This window comes from Dermacentor albipictus, chromosome 8 (assembly GCF_038994185.2).
Source record: "Dermacentor albipictus isolate Rhodes 1998 colony chromosome 8, USDA_Dalb.pri_finalv2, whole genome shotgun sequence".
Lineage (NCBI taxonomy): Eukaryota > Metazoa > Arthropoda > Arachnida > Ixodida > Ixodidae > Dermacentor > Dermacentor albipictus.
Genome location: NC_091828.1, coordinates 15,665,465 through 15,692,933, shown reverse-complemented (window position 1 = coordinate 15,692,933; position 27,469 = coordinate 15,665,465). Strand labels below are relative to the sequence as shown.

At 47.8% G+C, this 27,469-nt stretch overlaps 1 protein-coding gene across 2 annotated transcripts in view; it reads left to right on the top strand.

Moving 5' to 3' along the window:
• The window catches only part of Nup154 (nuclear pore complex protein Nup154), a 265,616-nt gene that overhangs the window by 8,393 nt on the left and 229,754 nt on the right, over positions 1–27,469 (top strand). For both annotated transcript variants that reach the window (XM_065425126.2, XM_065425125.2), the window contains exon 2: positions 9,895–10,150. In XM_065425126.2, the coding sequence (XP_065281198.2) occupies positions 9,895–10,150 (256 nt within the window). The remainder of the gene's footprint in view (positions 1–9,894; positions 10,151–27,469) is intronic.

Sequence of the window (27,469 nt, the reverse complement as noted above, 5' to 3'; positions counted from 1 at the left end):
GACACCACAGCACGAGGTACGGCAGCCACAACCTCCCATGTCGTATGCAGAAACTGTGCGAAGTTCGTTGTCCCCGACTTTTCGCGATGTGAGCGACGTCCCGAACTTCCATGGTGTGCGCGCCATTGAACAAGCAACTGGCAACTTCAGGCCTCGCCGCACACCATTTATGGCTGAAACACGACCACCCTGCAAGAGCAACGCATGGTGCGCCGCAGACCGGAGGCCCTTGTGTTTTCATTGTGGGGAAGCCGAACACCTCTAAGGGCGCGTCCTTACCGCCGAGCTGGGTTCCGTAGATTTTCACCGAATGCACCATGCCCGCGCAATGGTGAACGCCCTCTGGAGATTGAAGCATACCTCACGGACGCCAGGACATCGTTTGCCTCATGATTCCTTGAGCCCCGGTCACCGTCACCCACCCGCAACAGGTCTTCTAGCCCCCTATTCACGCCGAGAGCAACCAGGCATGAATAACGATTGTCCAGCGACCTGCGGAGTTGAAGTCGCTGACGTTGCAAGTGCTCAAGATGCTCCACTACGACGACCGCAATATGACGTAATTGAAACGCAGCGAAAGCAGTGTAGTTCTGTGTCTATCCTGTGATGTACCAGTTACCATAGATGACCACGAAGTCATGGCATTAATCGACACGGGTGCGGACACGTCTGTTATGGGCCAGAATCTCGCGCCTATACTGAACAAAGTTTCTACGCAATGGACCGGAACTCAGATTCGTACTGCAGGAGGGCATCTCATAACTCCGATGGGCCAGTGCGCGGCACGAGTCGACATTCGGGGCTTCACGTACATCGGCAACTTCGTCATTTTTCCTGAATGTTTAAAGGACCTTATACTCGGCATGGATTTCCTTCAGGCGAATGGTGCTATCATGCACCTGCAAGAGTCTAGAGTCAGCTTCGCTACTACGCAAGCCATAGCGAACAGTAATGACAACGACCATGACATTGCGCTTCGCGTAGCTGGCGATCACGTCACGTTACCACCCAAGAGCAGCATGCTTACCCTTGTCCGATGCGCAATGGAGGACGACACTGAAGGAATTGCTGAGGAAAACATGCCCCTGCTTCTTGAGTGCCACATTTGTATAGTCAGAGGGTTTCTTCAGGTGCGAAACAAATGTTCAGTCGTCTTGCTAACAAACTTTACCAATGAATATCGGCATGTACCGCGAGGAACGACAATTTCATTTCATTGCGAAATCACTGATGTTATGACATTGCCACATTGGAAACTGCATCGTCTCAGCAATCTGAGTTACCCAGCCTAAAAGAATGGATTCATGTTAACGTCGCTCTGCCAGACCATCAGAAAGACAGTCTACTGAGTCTCGTGAATGAATTTGCGGATTGTTTTTCAACATCATTCAAAGTGCGGCACACGTCCATCAGAAAGCATCGCTTTATTACAAACGAGTCCGCATGTCGTGTTCGTCAGCATCCTTACAGAGTGTCTCCAGTGGAAAGGGAAGCGATCAAGCATCAGGTGAAAGAGATGCTCCAAGACGACGTGATCCAGCCGTCCACCAGCCCGTGGTCCTCCCCTGCAGTGTTCGTGAGAAAGAAAAGCAACACACTACGCTTCTGTGTAGATTACAGAAAGTTGAACCGTGTGACCAAGCGCAATGTTTATCCATTGCCATGCATCGACGACGCATTGGATCGTCTACAACATACCAAGTTTTTTTCTTCGTTGGATCTTAAATCAGGGTATTGGCAAATCGAAGTTGATGAACAGGATCATAAAAAAACAGCATTTGTGACACCTGACGGGCTTTATGAGTTCAAAGTTCTCCCCTTCGGTCTCTGTACTGCACCTGCCACCTTTCAGCGGATGATGGATACCATGCTTGCTGAACTCAAATGGCAAACATGCCTCGTATACTTGGACAACGTCGTCGTCTTCTCGAGTACGTTTGATGAACATCTCGCACGACTCGAGAGTGTCCTCGCTGCGATCCATACTGCCGGCTTCACCATCAAGCCTGAAAAATGCTACTTCGGGTTCCAAGAGCTCAAATTTCTTGGCCAGGTCGTTGGTCCTCAAGGTGTCCGACCAGACCATGACAAGTTAGCTGCCGTCGCCGAGTTTTCACCACCCACAGACAAGAAGGCTGTCTAATGCTTCCTTGGTTTGTGCGCATATTATAGGCGCTTTATCGAGGGATTCTCGAGAATTGCTGAGCCTCTGACACGGCTTACACGTGACGATGCGCCTTTCATTTGGGTGAATGAGCAGCAGCAGTCGTTCAATAAATTGCGCAAGCGCTTGCAAGAGGCCCCAATACTTGCTCATTTCGACGAAGGCGCTGACACTGATATTCATACTGACGCCAGCAATGCGGGTCTCAGCGCAGTGGCAAGGTGGTGCGGAACACACCATTGCTTATGCAAGCCACAGTCTCACCAAGGCTGAAAAAAATTACTCTACCACTGAAAAAGAATGCTTAGCGGTTGTGTGGGCAATTGGCAAATTCCGACCCTACTTGTACGATAGACCCTTCAAGGCTGTTGGCGATCACCATGCCCTGTGGTGGCTTGCCAACCTCAAGGATCCTTCAGGCAGACTAGCCCGTTGGAGCCTGCGCTTACAAGAGTACGATATTACAGTTGTCTACCGATCCGGAAGGAAGCACAGTGATGCTGACTGTTTGTCACGCGCACCACTCCTTACGATGTCATCGGACCCTGCCATCGGACCTACTTGCCATTTGTCGGTGTTATCGACGCCAAAAAGATGGCTGAGCACTAGCGCGCTGATACTGAGCTGCTGCCGCTGATTGAGCACCTCCAAGGAATGTAAGGCGTTTTACCCCACTCGCTCGTGCGCGGCTTATCATCATACTACTTGCACAACAACATCCTTTACAGGAAAAACTGCGGAAACAGTCCCAATACGTACCTCCATGTCGTGCCGTCGGCGCTACGCCAAGACATTTTGCAAGCCTGCCATGATGAGCCATGGGCGGGACACCTGGTATTCGCTAAGACATTAGCAAGGATACAACAGAAGTATTACTGGCCCCGGCTTTATTCTTTTGTGCAATGGTACGTGAAGATCTGCCGTGATTGTCAGTGCCGCAAGAAACCACCAGTTAAACCGGCTTGCTTTCTCCATCCTCTGGGCCCTCCTCAAGCACCATTCCAACAAATAGAAATGAATCTACTTGGGTCATTCCCAGTGACCTGTTCGCGCAACAGATAGATAGTCATCGCTACTGACTACTTAACCCGGTACGGCGTAACTGAAGCTATTCCGCAAGCAAATTCATATGAAGTGGCCAAGTTCTTTATACGTCACATTGTCCTACGACATGGTGCACCGTCTGTTCACATCACCGACCCTGGTACAGCATTTACAGCGGAACTTATGCAGGACGTTCTCCAGCTGATGCATAGCTCTCACTGCAATAGCACTGCGTATTACCCTCAAACCAATAGATTAATGGAACGTCTGCACAGAACCCTGGCTGATATGCTCTCCATGTATGTCGACGTAGAGCACAAGACATGGGACGAGATCTTGCCCTATGTGATTTTCGCATATAACACTGCTGTACAGGACACTACGCAGTTTATGTCGTTCGAACTTGTATATGGGCGCTATGTTATGTCAACACTTGATGCCGTGCTACCTCTGGCTGATAATAGCCCGACCAGCGAACACGTGGAAAGTTCGTACAAAAAGCCGAAGAGGCACGCCAGCTTGCTCGGCATCGTATAAGGAGCCAACAGCATACCGACACCCTTCAATACAACCAGGGTTGACGCGGCGTCTATTAAAATGCCGGTGCTTTCGTGTGGGTCTGGACGCCCGTCCGTCGCCGTGGACTCTCGGAAAAGTTGAGCCGCCGGTATTTTGGTCCTTACAAGGTTACACGCTGCCTCAGTGACATGACTTACGAAGTCATCCCCTGCAGTTCTGACCCCGGTTCACTCTGTTGTTGTCCTCGTGCTGATGTTGTTCATGTAGTGCGCATGAAAGCATACTATGCGTGTACGTGAACGCCGAGATGCACCTGACGAGTTGCATTTCTTGTGTTGCTGAAAGAACTTCTTGACGTGAACGAGACGGTCGCTTTTCACATCAGGGGCAATTGACACAAAGATATGGGGCTCCCACACCGCAGGACAGCACACGCAAAGGTTGGCGTCATGATAGACGATGAAGTGCGTAAGCTGCACGCTTTTGTTCTGGCCTGCCATTAAAGAAAAGCGTCTATTTTGCAAGACTCCATTACAATCTACGCTATATCAGGTGACAATCTACGTTACATCATCATCATCAGCCTGGTTACGCCCACTGCAGGGCAAAGGCCTCTCCCATACTTCTCCAACTGCCCCGCTCATGTACTAATTGTGGCCATGTTGTCCCTGCAAACTTCTTAATCTCATCTGCCCACTTAACTTTCTGCCGCCCTCTGCTACGCTCCCCTTCCCTGGAATCCAGTCCGTAACCCTTAATGACCATCGGTTATCTTTCCTCCTCATTGCATGTCCTGCCCATGCCCAATTCTTTTTCTTGATTTCAACTAAGATATTGTTATGTGTAGCTTATGTACAAGTTTATTTACAATATATTTACACGTAGATCAACAGTGGCAAAGATGGCAACGCTATCTCAAGCGGGGCCACGTCGTCTTCTTTCTCCTCAGTGCAGCCACACTGTGGCGGCTGTCCCGTAGCAATATCAATAACTCGCGTTTGCTCCCTCACCCAATCTGCTCCTTTCTTATCCCTTAACGTTACACCTATCATTCTTCTTTCCATAGCTCGTTGTGTCGTCCTCAATGTAAGTAGAACCCTTTTCGTAAGCCTCCAGGTTTCAGCCCCGCACGTGAGTACTGGTAAGACACAGCTGTTATATACTTTTCTCTTGAGGGATAATGGCAACCTGCTGTTCATGATCTGAGAATGCCGGCCAAACGCACCCCAGCCCATTCTTATTCTTCTGATTTCAGTCTCATGATCCGGATCCGCAGTCACTACCTGTCCTAAGTAGATGTATTCCCTTACCACTTCCTACCACTACTTACCACTACCACTTACCACTACCACTGACAGTACTTACTACTACGCTACAATATGTTGCTAATAGTGTGTTTAATTAGACCCTCTGTCCAAAGCACTTTGCCACTTTGTTCTCACTTTAAGTCGTATTGGTAATCTAGTGTGTTCTGACCTATTTTCATGCAATGCACAACACTAAAGAAAACGCTTAATTGATTTAGGCTTCTAACAAGTAATTTTTCAAAACTATTTCAGTTCATTTTGTGGTAAGAGGTTGATTGCTAAAGAGAAATTGAAAGACATTTTCATTTTTTACATTTCTTGCCAAATCCCAGTGCTGATACGTTAGTGTGATGTCACGGATTACAAAGCACTTTCCCACATTAGAGCTATTATTGCATCCATGACCCTGCTCGAAACTGTGTTTCAAGAAGGTTCTGTGGGCAAAGTGTGTTGTGGGCAAAATGAGCAAACTGTGTGTGGCTCATTTAGAATGCAAAGTTGTCTATCTTTACTGATAAAGAATAACTAGGCCTAAGTAGAATTCATCTAAATCCACGACATCACAGTGCAGGGAACTTGAAGGCAAGGTTGGCAACCGTCTGTCACATTTTGCACTTTTTTTACTTAGCGTTTTCCTACGGCAAGAGTGGCTTTCGTGGTTTATTGCAAAAGGGCAATTTATGATTGCAGCTCAAAAAGCTTCTCCTCTACTGTGTCCCTTTAAGCGTGGAACAAAGAGCACTAAGAGTCTGAAAAGTATTTTAGGCTTTCTCATAATGGATGAAAAATTTGACGCGGTATGCATATTGATTTGTCACTATTAATGAATCAAGGTACTTTCCAAATTGTTTTGAATACTCAACATTATCAGTTGTACACAGCTAAGCATAAACTGGAACAATGCACTAATTTCTTATTCTAGCAACCATCATCATAATAATCATCACCAGCCTATTTTATGTCCACTGCAGGACAAAGGCTTCTTCCTGCGATATCCAATTACCCTGTCCTGCGCCAACTGATTCCAACTAACGCTCGCAAATTTCCTAATTTCATCGCTCCACCTAGTCTTCTGTCGTCCTCGACTATGTTTCCCTTCTCTTGGTACCCATTCTGTAACCCTAATGGTCCAACGGATTCAAAACTGCGCATTACATGACCTGCCCGGCTCCGTTTTTTTTCTCTTAATGTCCATTAGAATATCGGCTATACCTGTTCGCTCTCTGATGCAAACCGCTCTCCTTCTGTCTCTTAACGTTATTCATAGCATTCTTCGTTCCATCGCTCTTTGCGCACTCTTTAAATTGGTCTCAAGCTTCTTTGTCAATCTCCAAGTCCCTGCCCCATATGTCAGCACCGGCACTGACTGTACATCTTCCTTTTCAATGATAATGGTAAGCTTCCAGTTGGGAGCTGACAGTGTCTGCTGTACAGTTGACTCCCGATAATTCGAAGCCGCTTAATTGGAATTTTCGGTTAATTAGAAGTGAAGTGCTGGTCCCGTCAGTTTTGCATGGAATCCTATAGAAGAAATCGCTCGATAATTCGAAGTCCTCATCCTGTAATATTGTTTAATTGGAAGTTAATTTTCAGCCGGGATCCTCGAGGTGACCGTCAATCTTTGGTAGAATGTGCAATTTTTCAAGTGTTGCAACCGTTCCCTGCTCCGCGTTGGCGTCATCGCCACCACAGCCGCCCGCAACGCCATCCTTCTTGGAGCGGGGCGATTATTCATTGCTACGGCTGCCGTGGCCTCCGCGATCAACTCCGGCGGGAGGCGAAGCGGCTCCCGCCGGAGGCCACGCGTGGCTGCCGCGCGTGGCCAGAGCTGATCGCGGAGGCAACGCGGGTGCCATAGGTGCACGCAGCGCTGCATACTGGCAGTGGCGAGATTGTGCGAGATTAGTCTTGCAGCATGTGCAGCGTATGTCGAGGCGTGTGTTGGTCGAGCGCCTTTGTGCGGGTAGCTCGTAGGCTAGGTTGTTCCATGAGTGATTCGGAATTGGCTGTACCTAGTCGTGCAGTTTATAGCCATGGAAAACTGTGGCTCTTATCGCATGCTCGACCTGGCAACGAAAGTCGAGGTTTTGAAGGAAGTTGAGAAGGGAGGTGCCGCCAAACAAGACATAGCGCGGAAGTACGGGATCAAGCCGAACACGCTCTCAAACAACATCAAGAACAAGCGCACAATAATGGATGCATTTGAGAACGACAAGTTCAAGACTTCTCGGAAGCGAATGCGCACCGGCGCTTACCCAGATTGTGCGAGATTAGTCTTGCAGCATGCGCAGCGTATGTCGAGGCGTGTGTTGGTCGAGCACCTTTGTGCGGGTAGCTCGTAGGCTAGGTTGTTCCACGAGTGATTCGGAATTGACCAGTACCTAGTCGTGCAGTTTATAGCCATGGCAAACCGTGGCTCTTATCGCACGCTCGACCTGGCAACGAAAGTCGAGGTTTTGAAGGAAGTTGAGAAGGGAGGTGCCGCCAAACAAGACATAGCGCGGAAGTACGGGATCAAGCCGAACACGCTCTCAAACAACATCAAGAACAAGCGCACAATAATGGATGCATTTGAGAACGACAAGTTCCAGACTTCTCGGAAGCGAATGCGCACCGGCGCTTACCCAGAGTTGGAGAAGGCTCTGCTGGTTTGGATTAGGGAGGCCAGGAGCAACAAACTTCCTCTCAGCGGAGACATCATTGCGATGAAAGCCCGAACGCTTGCAGCAATGTTGGGGATTGATGACTTCGTTTCGTCAGATGGATGGCTGACGCGCTTTAAATATCGCCATGACCTGGTTTTCAAGAGCGTGTGTGGTGAAAAGGCGTCCGTTAACCAGGAAACATGCGCCACATGGAAGGATGGAAAGCTGCGTGAACATCTCGCCGAATACAGACCGGAAGACATCTTCAATGCAGATGAGACTGCACTCTTCTATCGGCTTCTACCAGAGAAGACCCTGACATTCAAGGACGACGACTGTGCTGGGGGCAAACGCAGCAAGGAGAGAGTGTCGGTGCTGATCGCGGCAAACATGACTGGCACGGAACGATATCGGTTACTTGTGATCGGGAAAGCCGCGAAGCCGAGATGTTTTAAAGGCGTGAAGACTATGTGGCTATGGACTATGAGGTGAACAAGAAAGCGTGGATGACGGCCGAAATCTTCAAGAGCTGGATAAGCAAATTGGACCGCAAGTTTGCTGCTTCGAACCGCAAGGTGTTCCTTGTCGATCACTGCAGTGCTCACGTGAATATGCCAGCCTTGAGTTCAATATGCCTCGCATTTTTGCCTGCAAACACAGTGGCTGTTTTGCAGCCAATGGACCAAGGCATCATCAAGAATGTTAAAGTCCTGTACAGGCGGCACCTCCTCGAGCGCATGATTTTGTGTATGGATAGCTCCACAAAGTACGAGGTGAGCCTGCTTAGTGCCATCCACATGTTGGTGCGAGCACGGGATCGTGTGAAGCAAGAAACAATCGCAAACTGCTTCAGGGCTTGTGGTTTTGTGGCAACTTCTTTGGAGGATGCCTCTGAAATTTCAGCGGAGGAAGTGTCAACAAGCGAGCTTGACGGCACTGATTTTGGTGATGCTTTCGGGGACGTCAATTTTGAAGATTACGTCGCCATAGACAAGGCGGTCGAAACGTGCGGTGTGCTGACGGATAGCGAAATTGTAGAAATTATTCGGCCCCAGGAAGCGACCCAGGAAAGCGACGATGACGTTGAGGGCAAGCCGCAACCTAAGGCTGCCAATGTAGCTGCGGGCCTTGCTCTCGCGGAGCGCTTCTTTGCCGCTGAAGGTAACGTGGAAGAAGCGTTCCGCCACATCTACAGCCTGCAGAACTTGCTTTCAGCAGCGCAATTCGGCAAGAAGAAGCAAAGCAAGATGACCGACTATTTTTCTGAGAGAAAATACTCGATTTCGCCACAAATAAAGTGCTGTTTTTTGTGTTTTATGCTTAATTGGAAGTTCGTTTAATTCGAAGTTTTTTGCGGTCCCCGTGAACTTCGTATTAAGTCCCCATGAACTACTGTAAAGATTTACTAATGCACAAACTATTAACTGGTGCAGTGTCCTTTAATTATATAAAAAGCATTGGAGCAATGTAGAAGTTATGTTATTGGAAGATGTGAACTGCACTAACTAAAATGGTAAGCACACACAGTGTGGTCCACTGTTAAATGTGTTGCTTTCACTTTGCTGGCGTCCTAGCTGCAAGTGGCTACAGAAGCGTCAGTGCACTGTACAGGTGTGTTGAAGGGAATTGAAGCTTCCAATGTCAAGCTATCTGCTGCTAATCTAGGCAATTGTACTTTTGCAAGAGGGGAAAATCTGGACATGCTCTACATTCAGGTGTTCCCTTTAATAACAGTGGACTGCTCTGTACTAGAGCTCAGCGAGCAACACAACCTCATAGAGAATGTAAATGTGTGGGACAGTTGTAAGCAGTAAAAGCAACTGTGCATTATTGAGCATACGCAAGAATTGTGCTTGACTTGTTTTCTGTATTTTGGAGAATGTTTGAAAGTTAAGCTAGTTGGTAGAGATTCATGCTAGAAAAAAGTAGGCTAGCAGAGACAGATGTGTTGATTGCCAGTTTCTTTTTGTCAGTGGACATTTCAGGGTAATGGTTGTCATTCATTCACAATTTTTTTGTCTGTCACTGTGCAAAAGGCCCTGCCATAGGCTGCCCTGCAGTGACAGAGCACCTAGACATGTGCTCCATCTGCATTTATAACTTGCAAGGTTTGTGTTTTTTGTTGCATGAATTGATTCGGGAGAGGCTGTTTCACTGTGCTGAAAATGCAAAGCAAGTAGTAGCACAGCTTTTTGATGGTGGCACGTGTGCACAGGCGGCGCATGCGCAGATGCAGTGCCGGCTGGGCCTGTTTCCCGAGATAGGGCGGGCCTGGCTGGCGGTGGACAGTGACCTGTTTGTGTGGCGTTACGAGACGGGCGACGACCTGGCATACTTTGACGGGCTGAGTGAGGCCATCTTGGCCGTGGGCTTGGTGCATCCTCAGCCGGGAGTGTTCCAGCGCCAAATCCACTCCCTCCTCTGCCTGGCCACCTGCACTGAGATTGTCATTCTTGGTGCGACCCTGCAGGGTACGTATTGACTGCGCCAAGAGGGCGCAATATATTGACTGCAGCAGTTGGCTTGTGATGTCATAACAGTTCAGCTCAGATTTTTGGCACAATTTATTAATTAGGCTCTTTTGCCGAGTACTTTGTCGGCACACAAATGGAACCTGACGTAGTAGTTCTGCGGAAACCCACAAAACCTTGCGGGTTTTCGCAGAACTACTACGTCAAACTCTTGCCTTTGCTTCGTTTTGTCGACAAATTCGACTTCATCCTGCTATCTGCTAGCCGCCTGGTTAGCTCAGATGGTAGAGCGGCTGCCCCAGAAAGGCGGTGGTCCCGGGTTCGAGTTCCGGACCAGGACGAATTTTTCTTCAACTATGAGGATTTTCTTTCGGGGAACCCGTATGGGTTTCCTTTGTAGCAATTGCTACGAACGGGTGGATGTCTGATTCAAATATGGAACTTCCACTTCTGTGAGTTCACTTGAAGTCACCTGAAGTGACAACTATAGCTAACAACTATAGTGTGTTGTCAACAGTCAAGTGCCGCAGTGGGCGTATTATGGTTAATGAAAAAAGATGAGATTTTTGCCAGCAGTATTGATGTCAACATGGCAACACAGATTGCTTAGCCAAATGTGCTTTACAGTGCACTTAAAATAACTGCAATTGAGTAGAGCCAGATCTACATCCTGAAAGCAGCACTAAACATGGCATGTGAGAATGATGACTTCATACACGTGATATTTCACAGAATGGTAATACAGCACAATAATATAATATTTTACACAGGAATGTGGCAGCTAAGAGTTGCTCAACTCGTGCATGTGTTCACTCACTCGGAGTGGTGATGAACAGCTCAACGTACAGTTGACGCTCATTACAATGGATCTGCATGTAACATACATTCGGATATAACCGACCATTCTTTGCCCTTATTTTGGTCTGGTTATATTATCAATGCTACAAATTCCGCATCTAACATTGTCAGCTGTGACGGAATATCCAATACAGTGGTCAAATATTTGGGAAAATCTTGGCTAGATGGTGTAATTACACCATCCTTTGCTGCAGCAATGTCTGCGTGTGGCATTGGACTCAATTCTACTCTATTTCAGTTGTTCCTCGCAGCAGAGCCAAGGCTACGTGATATGCAAGCGCAGATTCTTGCGCAATGAGATGTAATGCCACAGTTCGGAACCTATTGGATCACTAAATGGCCTTGACAAGTGGTCTTGTCAGCAGGTGTTTACTTGGAAGCTTCTCTGCAGATCGCAGAGCGGTTTATTGTGCAGTTTTGTTTTGTTATTTAATAAAACATTTATTAAGGCTCTATGACACTGAAAATGGAGCTCTCCACTTGTTCTAATGAAAACGTGCAAAGAAAAAGAAATATGCAATGCTGTCGTACAGACATTAATTTGCATTTAAAAACTACAAACAGTTAATAGCATTGACAGTGGCTAGATTCATACATTTAGTCAGCGCAGCTGCAAGCCTATCTACAAACCTGGCAAAGCAGTGTTTCGAATGCGAGTGTAAGCCGTCCTTTGATGACCCAAAAATCCTGTTTGTGCACATTGATAGCATTACAAGTAAAGTGGCGGAAGCATTTTACATAATAAGAAAAGGTAGTGGGTGTGTTAGTCAGCCTTCCGTAACCTTATCTTTGACGGAAATGGGCTTGCTAAACTGGGGTGAACAACGCTGTTAATCTCACCCACGACCACGAGGCAGTGTGTTGAGAATGACAAGTGCTGTTATTCACATAGAGCATGTGCGCACGCTTGATGTAAGGTTTTAAAAAGCCATCGTGTTATTTCCGATAAACGCAATTGTAAGTCAGTGCCGTGTATGTTCCATCCTCTATTCTGCTGTCTGGCGGAAGTGTTTAGCACTCTTTCTTAAACAATATGGAAAACCACCAACTCGCCCAATCTGCCATTCTTCTCCAGTTACCCAAGCTGGTGTTGAAGAGGTTCATTGCAGACCAGCACTGACCGAGTGGCGCATACCCCGTAGCGTCAAAGAGTTTCTCCGAACAGTGGTTGCCTAACCAGTCCTGCATCTACAGTGACCCATGTTGGCTTGAAAGAGGTTCGACGAAGGAAGGCACACACCGAGTGTGTTTGTGGCACTGGCTGCTAAAGCATCAGGTTGCTGTCCTTGAGGAATGCTTGAGATGTGGGTTCGACTCCACTCACGATCGGATGAGCTAGGTATTTTGTTTTTGTCATTGTAGAGCAACATATTCCCAGTGCGCATAACTAGTTACCCTAGTTGACATCAAAGATGTTCCTTAAGGAGCGGTGCGCACCTATTGCCACATGACCCAGTTGCCCAAGTTGGTGTTGAAGAGGTTAGTTGGAGGCCAGCGCAGGCAGTGTGGCACATACCCTGTGGTCCAAGTCAGCGTTTCTCCGAACAATGGTGCCAACCAGTCCCACACCTACAATGACCCATGTTGGCACGAAAGAGGTTTGTGGAAAAGAGGCATGCATGTACACATTGTCATCTGCACTTGAACCTCGTTATAACAAAGTTGAAGGGAAGCTGAAATTACTTCCTTATACCTGTTCGTTATACCTGTTACTTCGTTATATCCATTACTGTCATTTACTGCCGTATATACCCAATGGTGTGCACAATTGTAAACATGTTAATAGGAAGATGACTTTGTGGCCCGCGCGACTGCTATATGGCCACGCATTCAATGCTACAATGCTACATGGCCACGCATGCAGGGCGAAGTCGAAATTGTCGATTTCGCCCTGCCATATGCTAGCCGCCTGGTTAGCATAGATGGCAGAGCGGCTGCCCTGGAAAGGCGGTAGTCTTGGGTTCGAGTCCCGGACCACGGCGAATTTTTTTTCAACTGTGAGGCTTTTCTTTCGAGGAACCCATACGGGTTCTAACGCTGCAATCATCTTTTCTTTTCTTGCCATACTGTTCAAGTTTCCTATTTATCATAGGGCACATGATAGACAACTTGCGGGGAGGCTGAGAAAACAGCCAAGACAGAGCCGACAGCAGTGCGAAAGCGGAACTATGGTGGATATCGTAAGGGAAAGCGCGTAACGATAAGCTTGTTTCTTTATTTTATGACGCCAACTTTGACGCTCGTTGCAATGGACAACCCTGACGACACATTAGCTTGCGATGCTGGGCTTGACTTCAGTGATTTAAGCACTGATGAATGTGGCCTGCTGCTGAGGGCTTGCGCTGCCGGCGTCATTGCGTACTACTACGACGGCAACTGTATGTCATGGCTGTACATATTCGCACATTTGTAGCTTTTCCTTCGTGAGAACTAAATGCCGCACTCACCGCTCTGTCTTCGACCCAGTTCTTGCGCTTCGTAGAATGCAGGCAAGACCGACGGAACAGCGCTATGGGAAAGCATTGCTTTGAAAGGCACTCCACACAACTTCAGTAAGTCGGCGTTGAACTCGTAATCCTCTGGACGAAAGTACAGCGAGCACACTATGGGGTTTTTCTGCTCTTTGCCAACGCGCTGTGCCAGAGGTACGGGACTTAACCACTTCGAACGAAAAGGTTCACTCGTTGGCACACAGTGATAAGTAACGTTGGATTCAACGCTGCAAGTGCCCTTGGCCAAGTTCCGCAGACCGTTCGCACATCCCACGACATCGCATGAACGTGGAATTCTCGCTGCCTGTTCCAAATGTGTTTTTTTCGTCAAGCATGAGCCTAGGTTGGTTACAGCGTACAAAGAAGGTTTCTTTGTTGTTCCTTAGGAATTGTACACACAAAGAGCTAAAACTGGTATTGACAAATTTTGTTTCAAAATATGGGTGTCCGAGGCAACTTGCTAAATTTGATCGAAAGCTATCTGTCCAACCGCACATTTCGTGTTCGGATTGGTAACGTCCTGTCTCGTCTATTCAGGAGACCAGTGTGCCACAAAACGGAGTGCTGAGCTGTAGTCCATTTCTTGTAAAAATGAACTCTCTCCATACTGTCATACCACCTGCAGTCGTTTATTCTGTATATGTAGATCATATCCAAATAGGTCATGTAATCTTAGTATCTGCGAGCGACAAGTGCAGCTTGGCCTGAATAAATTGTCTAAGTGGGCAGATGAGAATGGTTTTAAACTAAACCGCCAAAAAAGTACATGCATTCTCTTTTCGAATAAGAGAGGTGTAATACTGAAGCCTGTTATTGATCTTAATGGAGAACGGTTATCTCTGAGCCATGAACATAAATTTCTAGGTCTCATTTTAGATCTTAAACTAACTTTTATGCCACATTTAAAATATTTGAAAACGAAGTGCTTAAAGACAGTGAATCTACTGAAGCTCTTGATCTGCACAATTAGAGGAAGTAACAGAAGATGCATTTTGAGCTTGTACAAAATTCTTATACGATCACGCCTCGACTACGGAGCCATTGTGTATAACTCTGCCACGTCTAGTGCTTTGAAGATGCTGGATGCCGTCCACCACTCTGGTATCCGTCTTGCTACTGGTGCGTTCTGGACTAGCCCCGTAGAAAGCCTGTACGCTGAATCCAACTAATGGTGTCTACATCTCCAAAGGACATATTTAAGTTTCTCCTATGCCCTGAAGGTGAAATAAGATTTCCATCATCGCATGCCATTCAGTTATTCGAGACCTGTCCATGGCCAGGCTGTTCCGTAACCGCCCAGCCACTAGGCCTCTGTCCCTCCGGTTTGAAGCACTGTCTGAAGAAACGGGCGCCTCAATTTTAGAGAATGTCATAAAGGCAACTATGTGGTTTCCACCGCCTTGAAAATGGCAGTCTATTGAGTGTGACATCTCATTTGCAGAAATATCAAAACGAGTGCCTGAGGCACGCATACGTTCACATTTTCTTGAGCTTCAGGAGAAGTATTCTTGTGCTGAATTTTACACAGATGCCTCTAAGTCTCCTTCTGGTGTTGCTTACGCAGCACTAGGACCAGCATTTTTAATATCCGGTACATTGAATCCACATACATGTATTTTTACTGTGGAAGCATATTGACACGTGTATTTATATTTATCGGGCGACCAGGTTTCGCCGCCTAACAAATCTTATCGCACAGCGCGGGACGCGCTTGCATGTATCCGAAGTTTCTGGAAAGTTATCGATGCTTCTATCCGCAGTCTGTTGTCGCTGAACCTTGTGCTATCTGATTTATTTGCCTGACGCGAATGATGTAGAACTTTATGGAAGGAACGCGGGTCCCAACGATTAGTCTGGAACATTCGACGATTGTGTATAAAAGCCGACGCGCTTAAACCGCTGATCAGATTTTCGACGATCGCCGACCGTGTTCGCCGCTATCATTGTGCTATAAGTGTAGCCTGTTTTCTGGGCACAGGTTCGCCCAATAAAAGTTGGTTTTGTCTATCACAGTATTGCTACTGTGTTCTTAACGTCACCACCACGTGACAATATTGTCACGGGGTAGTGACGGTGAAGAAAGCAAGAATACGGTGGAATACAAAACTAGCTTTTATTGGGCGAACCTGTGCCCACAAAAACAGGCTACACTTATAGCACAACGATAGCGGCGAACACGGTCGGCGATCGTCGGAAATCTGATCAGCGGGGTCAAGTGCGTCGGCTTTTATACAGCAGTCATCGAATGTTCCAGACTAATCGTTCGGACCCGCATGCCTTCCACAAAGTTCTACAACATTCGAGTCACGCGATGAAATCAGATAACACAAGGTTCGGCGACAACACAGCGGATAGAAGCATCGATAACTTTCCAGAAACTTCGGATACATGCAGACGCGTCCCGTGCTGTGCGATAACATTTGTTAGGCGGCGAAACGTGGTCGCCTGTTAAATATAAGTACACGTGTCAATATGCAATACTGTCTGCAGTAAAGCACATCAAGCAAACGAATCTCACTAGGGCTATTGTGTTCACAGACTCATTGAGTGTAGTCCGATTCCTAATGAATCTACGAAAACATAAAAACACTCTCTTTAATGAATGGTATACATTGCTATGCTCAGCTCATAGTTCTAAACAAGTGGTCATCCTATGCTAGGTACCTGGCCTCTGTGGCATAAAAGGCGATGAAGCTGCTGACGAGAAAGCTACCTCAGTAACTTTTAACGACACTGTCACAAATGTACCCACCCCAGCCACAAATCTTAAACCATACTTGCGTCACAAGCTGAAAATCCACTGGCAGAAACTGGAATATTCAGATATCCAATCAACTACATTCCGGATCAAACCCAAATGAAGACATTATATATCTGAAAACATCACAATATGGGTGAAGTGCTCCTTTGCCGATTAAGAATAGGCCACAGTTATGGCACTTGCTCTTACCTCTTGACTGGGGACCGTCCTCCGACTTGTAGTAAGTGCGGCAAAAATCTCACAGTCCTGCACAACCTTATTCAATGCCCTGCAGTAGAAGCACGGAGGAAAAAGCATTTCACTTCTGCACATTGCAAAAATATTCCTCTTTACCCGACATTTTTTCTTAGCAATGAACCGCTTTTTAATATGAAATTTGTCTGAGTTTTTAGCTGAAACAGACACACTGAAAATCATTTGACCAGGTAATTTTTTGCACATATATAACAGCCCTTGTACTTAAGGGCTTTCTTAATGCAAAAAAAAAGGTGAGGCATGCAGACAGGACACGAGAGCAGAGATAGAGAAGTAGACAACACGAACGCCGACTATCAACTGAAGGGAGCACTGAGGCAAAAAAGAAAGAAGACACAAAACTCATCTGCGCAACCTCAGGAATGGTATCACCACGTGTCAGTCGGGTACATGTGCTGGTCTACGTGAGAGATAACTGTTAAGGCACTTAATCTCTTCCTTATGTAAAGTAATCGAAGGCTGACTCACGCATGCACTTCCACCATTATAGATATGCCATGCCTCTACCATAAGACGCGTATCTTCATTCTTATGTCTGTGTAATATTGCGCATTCATCTAACTCTGGCGTGCAGTTACAATCTTGGCAATGTAGGGAAAGATTAGAAGGCGATCCACCGGTTAACGACCTTTTATGTTCCATTAGCCTCTGATTGATACACCGTCCCATTTGCCCTTCGTAGAACTGGCCACAGCTAAGGGGAATTTTATAAACCACACCCATACGATAGTCAGTAAAACGGTTATTCTTATTGTGCTTCACTAGACGAATATCTGTTCTTTTCTTGCCTTTTACCTGCTCCTTTTTCCTCTGTATGGCAGCGCATATCTTACCTAGCTTATTGGGAGCAGTGAAAGCAACATTAACATCATATCTACTTGCAACTTTGTTAAGCTTGTGCGACACTGAATGAATGTACAGAATAGCCACTACTCTTTTTTTGCTGTTACTGGTTTCTGTAATCACGTCCGTACCGACTTCTTTAGGCGCTCTGCCACAGTGGCCACTGCTACACTAGGATAACCTGCTTCTAATAGGGGTCGGACCTGCACATTAAAGCTTGCGCTCATTTTGTGTGTGCAGGATCTGGTGAGGGAAAACTTGAAGCACAACATGGCAATTCCATTTTTTACTACTTTGGAATGCTTGGATTGAAAGTTTAGCAACGGCTTCGAAGATCTTGGGGAGTACTGCCAACAAACGTGATTTTGTTCGAAGATCAAGGAAATGTCAAGAAACTGAATTACGCGTCGCTGAGGAAATTCCTTGGTAAACATTAATATTCCTCCATAAAGTTTAAATTGCTCACTTATTGAGGTAGCAGCGGAATCGAATTCTTCCCTTCTTGCAGAAAATCAGGTAATAATCAACGTAACGAAATATCTTGATAACGCTATCACCTAAGGCTTTCTCTAAGCACCTGTCAACCTTACTCAGGTAAATATTGCTAAGAATAGGGGCAACCTTTGAGCCAATACAAATGCCTGATTTCTGCAGAAAAACTCCATCTCTCAACCCAATCAGCATCGACTTCAGGTACATTGAAATAATTTCTAGAAAAGCTCCCGTGGAAACACTGCATCTGTCAATAAAAGCCGACTCTTGCACTTGTTTTTTAATGCACTCATTTACGGAATTTAGCAACCCGCCATGATGCAGACATGCCCCTATGTATGTGCCTACTGACGAGGAAGACGAAGGACCGTGCCGTGATCGCGAGCGAGCCCCGTGCTACGGACAGCCCTTGTAGTGCCTTTACCTATTGTTCCACAACGTTGTGAACGACAATACACCTCATCGCATTTGGTGGAGGTGCTGGGTAAAGGCACTACAAGGGCTGTCGTAGCACGGGGCTCGCTCGTGATCATGGCGCGCTCCTTCGTTTTCCTTGTCAGTTGGCACATACACAGGGGCGCGTCTGCTTCATTACAATATAGATAAAACAAAGTACATTAGGCCACCCTTCCAACATTCGGAAAGAACAAATCACCGTAAGTGCATCAGACAGTTTTCTGCATGTGGCAACACATTCATTTTTTCCATCTGCAATTGAAGCCTGTAACCATATGCCGGAAACAATTGCACATGTTGACTCCATCGAAGAATTTGCAACCAAGATATGTGCACTTTGTTGTGATTAGGTCTGTTTCCGATTATTTACTGCTTCGTTACAACGTTGCGTTGCGCAACTGTGTTTTGGCCATTTCCCCACCACATCTGAATTGTTTGTAGCTCTTACCCCTTCCATGTATTATCTACCTTGTACTGTTTGCTTTGGTCTGTCGTTTTGTTTGCTTGTCATATCTTTGAATTGTAATAATTAGCGTATTTCATTGCTATCTTCTGTCTTGACCCACAATGTTGTTTTGATTGTGACCCACTCTTGTATGAGCCTGTAAAAAGGCTTACAGTATCGCTAAATAAAAAATAAATAAATACAGTCAAACCTCGATATATCGAACACGGCTATATCGAATTATTGCGTATATCGAACACTTTCTATATCACGTGGAAAAGCGCATGCATTTTTAATTTTTTTATTTCGAACGGGACCGGATGTAAAATGGATATATCGAACTCCGCCGCCCCGGACGAAGTGCGCTCTGTTGACAGGAGGCGAGCTTTCCCGCAACACTCTCGAAGATAGCGGTGGCGCGATGGGCGTTCCGGACTGCTGTGTACGACAGCTGCCCACATCGGTTGCGCCGAGGGCGCCATTTGAACGTAGCGGCGCACACACGCGGCTGCTTGGAGCCAGCACGGCCGCCTCGATCATGCGCGCATGGCGGGGCAAGCCGCCAAGCCGCCTCAATGATGCGCGCGTGATCGAGGCGGCCGTGGAACCAGTTGGAGGGCTTTGTCGGTGCTGAGCCACACAGCATGTGCATTGAGGACTTCGTTGGCGGTGATGACAGCACCGGAACAGTGGCGGAGTTTGCTCGAGCCGCCCATCATCGCGTGGCGCACCGCACGCGTGCGGTCGCGCGTAATATTGCACGTATCAAACACTTGTGCACAAATTTCGGTTTACAATGTGTAAGGTATACACTGTGCACACAGTGTAAATCGTAATTTGTGCACAAGTGCTGGATACGTGCAATTTTTCGTGCCACCGCAAGCGTGCGGTGCGGCTTGCGGCGATGGGCGGCTCGAGCGTAAATCGGCCCTAACAGACTCGAGATCGCGGCAGAAATGACTGCTGAGCGGCCGAACGAAGATGCTGTCGAGGCTGATCCAGCAAGCGCTGATGTTGCCCCGGCGCAATAAAAGGCACTGGACCGTCTCTTCTGGACCGTTTGGACTATGTTGAGGACGCCGTGGTCAAGCACGCGGTTGCCAGTATGAAGCAGGCTACGCTGCTTCAGTACTTTCAGCGAACGAAATAAATACTTTGTTTGAAGCTTCATGTAAGTATCTATTCCGCAACGATTGGTTCATTGATTGATTTGTGCTAGTTTTTGACGCGTTTTCTACGTGATTTTATATATCGAATTCTGGCTATATCGAACTATTTTGCGATCACCGCGCTGTTCGATATATCGAGGTTTGACTGTAATACCTGGCCCTCGTGGGGATGCGTGACTCTCACGTGTCCCCTGATATCTTGTTTTGCCGCATAGCTCCCGTCTTCTGCAGTACGGCTTCGCCACGTGGCCTGGTGCCCGCGGCAGTCGGAGTGGTTGAAGCGCAGTGCGAGAGATGGCGCGAGTTTTGCGCTGCTGACGCCGCCTCACGGCAGGGTTACTTGGGGGCGCAGGGGAGAACATGCTTCCTCTTTGGTTGGAGATCGTCAAGCGGCACGGACGTTCCGTGCGTGCGCCGATCCATGCTTTTGCGAGACCGTCTCATGTGGCCGCGTTCGAACACGCCACCGTTCGCGTGACCGTACGCGCGAACGACCAGGCATTTGGATCCAGCATAGGGCGAACATATTATCGCTTGCTATCCGGTCGCGGTGAGTTGGGCTCCCTAGATTTGTCGCGCGCCCATCGGCATGTTTTGTGGATAGCAACTCGGCTAGCAGGCATTGATCTATGAAAGGTGCAATAAATGCCCTTGCGATTGTTTGCACTACTGTGTTGTCGTTCCTTTGTCCCAAGAGCACAGGAGAAGAATCCCACACCCTTGCGCCATAAAACACCACACATCATCATCATTATCACGCACATATATAGATAGATAAATAGATAGCCGCCGGTCGGTGCGTGAAGTGCCCTAAGAATGCTAACGCATTAAAACATACAATTCGAAGTCACTAAAAAAATTCTCTGACGATATTACGATACTCCCTTATGTGAAATTTTAGCGCAGGTCTGCACGTGTTTTTCCTTTTGCATGTCAATATTTTGTATTATGATTATATGGGTACATGGTTTATATTGACACGTGTACTTGTTTGGCTTTATTGGACAACCGCATTTCACCATCTAAGAAATGTTATCACTCAGTGCAGGGCGTGCCTGTATGTGTCGGAAGTAGGATCTGTATGTGTCGGAAGTAGGATGTTATCGAGGGTTTTATCTGCGATCTGTTGTCACTGAGCCTTGTGTAATCTGATTGCTTGTATGCATGACGCGAATTGTGTAGAACTTTTGGAAGACAAGCGGGCATCAGTGGTTATCCTGGAACCCTTGATAACTTATGTATAAAAGCCGACGCGCTTGCCCCGTAGATCAAATTTCGATGATTGCCGACTGTGTTCGCCGCTATTGTTGTCCTTTGAGTGTAACTTGTTCTTGTGGGCAAAGTTCGCCCAATAAAAGTTAGTTTCGTCATTCACAGTTTTGCAACTGTTTTCTTCATCGTCACTGCAGCATCCCGGCCACGGCAGCTGCATTTCGATGGGGGCGAAATGTGAAAACACGCATGTACTTAGATTTAGGTGCACGTTAAAGAACCCCAGGTGGTCGAAATTTCCGGAGTCCTCCACTACGGCGTGCCTCATAATCAGAAAGTGGTTTTGGCACGTAAAGCCCCAGAATTGTTTTTACTGGCACTGCAACGTTACAGTTTCCTTTGTAGCAATTGCTATGAACGGGTGGATGTCTGATTTTCTCTTTATTCATTACATGTCTCCACCTTGCGCGGGTTTCCACAGAACTACTTCGTCAAACCCTTGCCTTTGCTTCGTGTTGTCGACAAATTCGACTTCGCCCTGCCATCTGCTAGCCACCTGGTTAGCTCAGATGGTAGAGCGGCTGCCCCGGAAAGGCGGTGGTCCCGGGTTCGAGTCCCGGACCAGGATTAATTTTTCTTCAACTATGAGGCTTTTCTTTCGAGCAACTCACATGGGTTTCCTTCGTAGCAATTGCTACGAAGGATGGATGTCTGATTTTTCCTTTATTCGTCTGGTGAAGGTGCTAGTGTGTTCATGCACCGAACGTGCCCCCAAAGTCAGGAGCCAAGCCCGAGCCACGAAAACATTGTCACCAAGGACTAGTGAGCTAGCTGCATGCTGCAAGGACTGCCCCCCCCCCCCCCCCCGAGCATGGACTTTTGCCTGAGAAGATCGGGAAGTGCACGGCCATGACAGCAGCTACAATGACAGCCCCAGTGTTGCCAACACAGATCGTGCTGCAGCAGCCCAGGAGCCACTGACTTTCTGCAGTTCAACATTTGAGGACCCAGAACGCTAGCTGGAGACATATGAGAGAGTCCCTGCATTTAACAGCTGGAACAGTGACGACAAGCTGCACAATGTCTTTTTCACATTGGAAGATGCCCCCAAGACGTGGTTTGAGAATCGAGAAACTACCGTCAGACTGGTTCCAAAGTAGTGGCTTTGGAGACAGCTTTGGAGAAAGTGGCTTCCTGCAGACATTCAGAAATGTTGTGCGCTAAGAGCAAGCCCAAGCTCTACTAGAAACCCGAGTACAGCTGCCTAATGAGACAATTGAGATCTTCACGGAGGACATCGCCAGTTTTTCCCGGCACGCAGATTCAGAAATGTCGAAGAAAAAAGTTTGCTTCATAATACGAACCGTCAAGCAAGATTATTTCGCCGGACTAATCCGCAACCCGCTGAAGACCATAGCTGAGTTTTCGACAGAGGCAATGACGATTGAGAAAACTGGAAATGTGCACCAGGCAATATTGTTACGCGAAGGACGAGTCAGTAAGACGAGCAACTATTTACAGGTTATATTTACAACAACGATTGCAGCACTGACTGGTTAGATTCTCAGCGTGAGCCCAGTTCGTTCTTCTTCCTAATTTCTCGAGTGATGGCGCCCACGCGCCTCATTCAAACAAACAAATACCACACGCATGTAGCATAATCCCGCGGCGGTAGATCCGATGTCCCAAAGCGTCTAAATGTCACCACTGGGAGGGTGATACTGCTTCAGTCGAGTAATGTGCACAATATCACTGGACTGGGAAGCAGATGGGTCATCAAGGGCGATCTCGTAGGTGACGGGAGTCACGACATGAGGCACTCGGTATGGGCCTGTGTAATGAGACAGCAGTTTTTCTGACAGGCCGACCTGAGACGACGGAGACCATAGAAGCACCAAAGAACCAGGTGGGAAGTGCACATCTCGGTGTCGCCGGTTGTACAAATGCCATTGACTCTCTTAGGATTTCAGAAGGCGGTCACGGGCAATATTCTTTGCGTGGGCACAGCGGGCGATGGCGTCATGTGCATATTCACTGGTCAGTGCCGCATGAACAGGGAGGGTTGTGTTGAGGGGCAGTGCTGGTTCTTGGCCGAACAGAAGGAAACATTAGGAAAAACCGTGGCGCGAGGAATTGTAAGCAAATGTGACAAATGGTAGAGCGAGGCCCCAGTAAGTGTGGTCTGAAGAGACATATTTCACGAGCATGTCTTTGAGAGTGCGATTGAGACGCTCCGTGAGGCCATTTGTTTGTGGATGGTATGACGTGGATATCTCGGGCTGCGTGGCACAGGACTGCAGGATGTCCGCAATAACTTTTGATAGGAGTGTCCGACCACGGTCTATGAGAAGTTGTCGCGAAGCTCCATGTAATAAATTCACATCACGTAGGAGAAAATCGGCGTCATTTGGGGCGTAGCTTGTAGGAAGCGCTCGGGTGATGGCGTAGCGCGTGGTGTAATCCGTGGCCACAGGATCCACCTGTTCCCAGAGGTAGAAAAAGGAAAAGGGCCAAGTAAGTCCAAACCAACCCGAAAGAATGGTTCCGTGGGAGTGTCGAGTGCTTTAAGGCACTCAGCAGGGAGCGTCTATGGTGTCTTGTGTCGCTGGCATTTCTCACACGCAGCTACATATCATCGAACGAAGTGAGCAAGCCCTGGCCAAAAGAAGCGTCGGCGGATCCTGTCGTAGGTACGTGACACACCCAGGTGACCGGCAGTGGGGAGGTCGTGAAATTCGTGGAGAACAGCCGAACAAAGGTGTTTAGGGATCACAAGGAGTAATGCAGGGCCATCGGGGTGAACGTTGTGGCGGTAGAGTACCATCTTGAAGTGTGAATAAGCAAAGGGAACTGTTGGCAAGTGACGATTCCAGGTGGTCAATGATGATATGCAAAGACGAATCAGGGCGCTGCTCGTCGTTGACATGGAGCAATGGAAAAACAGAGGAAACACAGGCGTCGGTGTCAGTATCAGATGTAGAGGTCGCGCTTTTGACTGGGTAGCAAGAAAGGCAATCTGCGTCCTTTTGTTGGCATCCCGACTTGTAAGTCACTGTGTAGGGATATTCTTGTAGTCGGAGGGCCCAACAACCGAGCCGGCCAGTAGGGACCTTGAGTGATGAAAGCCAACAGAGCGCATGATTGTCTGTGATTACTGAGAAGGGCTTGCCATATAAATATGGGCGGAACTTCAAAACAGCCTAGGTTAGAGCAAGACCTTCGCACTCAGTAATCAAATAGTTGCGATCTGCAGTTGTCAGGAGCTGTCTAGCGTAGGCTATAACGCGGTTGTGTCCGTGTTGGCGTTGCAATAAGATGGCGCCTATCCCATAACCACTGGAATTGGTTTGGACCTCTGTAGGGGTGGACGGCTCAAAGTGGGCCAAGACTGAAGATTGGTGAGAATTGTGATAAGGCGTGAAAATAAAGCAGCTTGAGGGGAACCCCACGTAAAAGGCACGCCTTTCTTCAGATGTTCAGTGAGTGGTGGAGTGATTGCTGTGAAATCTTTTATAAACCGTCGGAAATAAGAACAGAGCCCCACAAAACTCCGGACGTCTTTGACAGATTGAGGTACAGAAAAAGCCGTTACTGCTCAAACCTTCTCCGAGTCGAGTTGTACTCCGGAAGCATCGAAGAGATGGCCTAGCAGTGTAATCTTTCGGCGCCGGAAGTGGCACTTCGATGAGTTTAATTGGAGCCCAGCCTTGCGGAAGACATCTAGGATATCTGCGATGCCCTCAAGGGGCGTCTCAAATGTAAGAGAAAACACAAGGACGTCGTCGAGGTAACAAAGGCAAGTTGACCATTTGAAACTTTGAAACAGAGAGTCGATCATCCGTTCAAACGTGGCAGGGGAATTGCATAAACCGAACGGCATAACCTTGAATTGGTAGAGGCCATGTGGATAGATGAAAGCGGTCTTTTCTTGGTCTTGCTTATCGACGGAAATTTGCCAACAACCAGATCGAAGGTCGATGGACGAAAAGTATTTGGCACCGTGAAGACAATCAAGAGCGTCGTCGATTCATGGTAAAGGGTAAACGTCCTCTTTAGTAATTCGGTTTAGGTGGCGGTAACACAGAAACGTCACATGCCATCTTTCTTTTTGATGAGCATGACCGATCACAGCCAAGGACTCAACGAGGGTTTAACAATACCTCTGTCGAGCATCTTGTTTACTTCCTGCTGAATAAGTTGCCGCTCTGCCGTGGACACGCAATACGGTTGACAGTGAAAAGGGAACAGCATCGCCAGTGTTTATCCGATGCTTAACAAGGGACGTCTGACCAAGTGGTCGATTGTCAGTGTCAAATATGTCGCAGTAGGAAAGCAAAAGGCTATATAGGATGGTTGCTTGGTCAGGTGCGAGGTCCGGAGCAACCATAGGATGTAATGGGCCATCGAGGTTCAAGGCATCCTGTGGGTAATCTGGAGGATCTGGGGACGCGTTGGCTGCAAAAGCAGTGACGTGGCCGTCTGTCACTGACCGGAGTGTGGCCACCGCTATGCCTTCAGGTAACACTTGCTTCGTCAAGCCAAAATTGATAACGGGGAGACACATCTGATTAGCGATAAAGGTTATGATGGACTGTGGCACAGAGATGTCACGTGCCAGGAGGACATCACGAATCGGTGCGTTAACATAGTCGCTGTCAGGCACAGTTACCGTTCAGGCCATTTCGACAAAGGTTAGGGCTTTTGGAGGCAAGCGAACAAACGCTGAAGTGCAGAGGGTGTTCGGTTATTCGGGGCGAGCGTCTGAAAGAAGAGGAAGCTTGAGCCACAGCATACTGTTGGAACAGTCGATGAGGGCAGAATGCGTCGTCAGAAAGTCGAGCCTGAAGATTAGGTCATGAGGGCAACTGGTTAGCACGGTGAATAGGACTGCAACTTGGCGGCCCGCAGTTCCTATGCGAGCAGTGCACATACCCCTGACGGCAACAGTGGCGCCAGTAGCGACGCGTACGGCTTGAGTGATGGCAGGTGTAAGAACTTTTTTGAGGCGACGAGATACGTTAGCACTCATTATGAACACTTGGGCTCCAGTATCAATTAATGCCGTCAATGGAACACCATCTACATCTACTTCAATTAGGTACGTGTTGATTAGGAGCATCAGCGGAGGATTTGGACAGGACAAAGGTGAGGCAGCGCTACCTCCAAGAGCTGCATGGCCTAGTTTTCCGTCTGTTGGTTTGGCGAGAAAAAGTGGCGAGGCTGGGCTGACGGGGAGCGACGGCGTTGAGGAGACGGCGATCGCACGGAGGAGCGACTGTCAGGGGCATCAGAAGTAGGGTACAGATGGCGAGGTGAATCTTGTGGCAAACGATACATGTGATGTTCTCTTGAAATGGTCGTGTGGCTGTAAAAGGATGTGGCAAGGTTGTTGGAGAGCAGGGAAAACTGTGGGACGATGCGGCGGCTTTTGGCTACCTCGAAACGACGGCATTCTTTGACGATAGCGCCGACAGTAGAAATGTCGTTATAGAGAAGCAAATTGAAGGCGTCGTCCGCAATGCTTTTTAGGATATGGCCCGTTTTGTCAACCCCAGTCATGCGCTCGTCGACTTTCCGGCAAAGTGCGAGCACTTGTATGTAGGAGACATACGATTCGGTCGACGACTGGACACGGGTGGCAAGTGCTTTTTGCACAGCCTCTTGGCGACCTGATGGGTTGCCATATAGGTCGCGAAGCTGCTCTTTGAAAATGTCCCAGCTGGAGAACTCGATCTCATGGGCAAAAAACCAGACACATGGTGTTCCGTCCAGATAAAAGATCACATTGGCAAGCATGATGGTAGGGTCCCAGTGGTGGCTTTCGCTAACACTCTAATACATGCTGAGCCAGTCGACATCATTTCGGGCAGAGAATATCCCAGTATCATGGAGACTAGGAACCATAACGTGCATTGTGGTTGGCGCTGCAGGTGTAGGTGGCGACGGGGTGGTTCCATCGGAAACCTTTGCTGAGAAGATGATGGTACGGCCGCTTTGGAGCTCCGTGGCGAGGGCGGGAAACGTTCTACCTTCACCACAATGTTACGCGAAGGAGGAGTGAGTAAGACAATTAACAGGTTATATTTACAACAGTGATTGCAGCGCTGACCGGTTAGATTCACAGTGCGAGCCCAGTTCGTTCTTCCTCCTCTTGTCTCGAGTGATGGCGCCCATGCGCCTCGTTCAAACAGTTAAATACCACACGCGTGTAGCAATATAACCCCAAGTTCTCTCGACGCAGTGTGCCATCCTAGCACTGGGTTCTGACGACCTTCAAGAGGCCATCAGCACCATCGTCTGTGAAGAACTGCTCAAGATCTTGCTTTCGTTGCAACC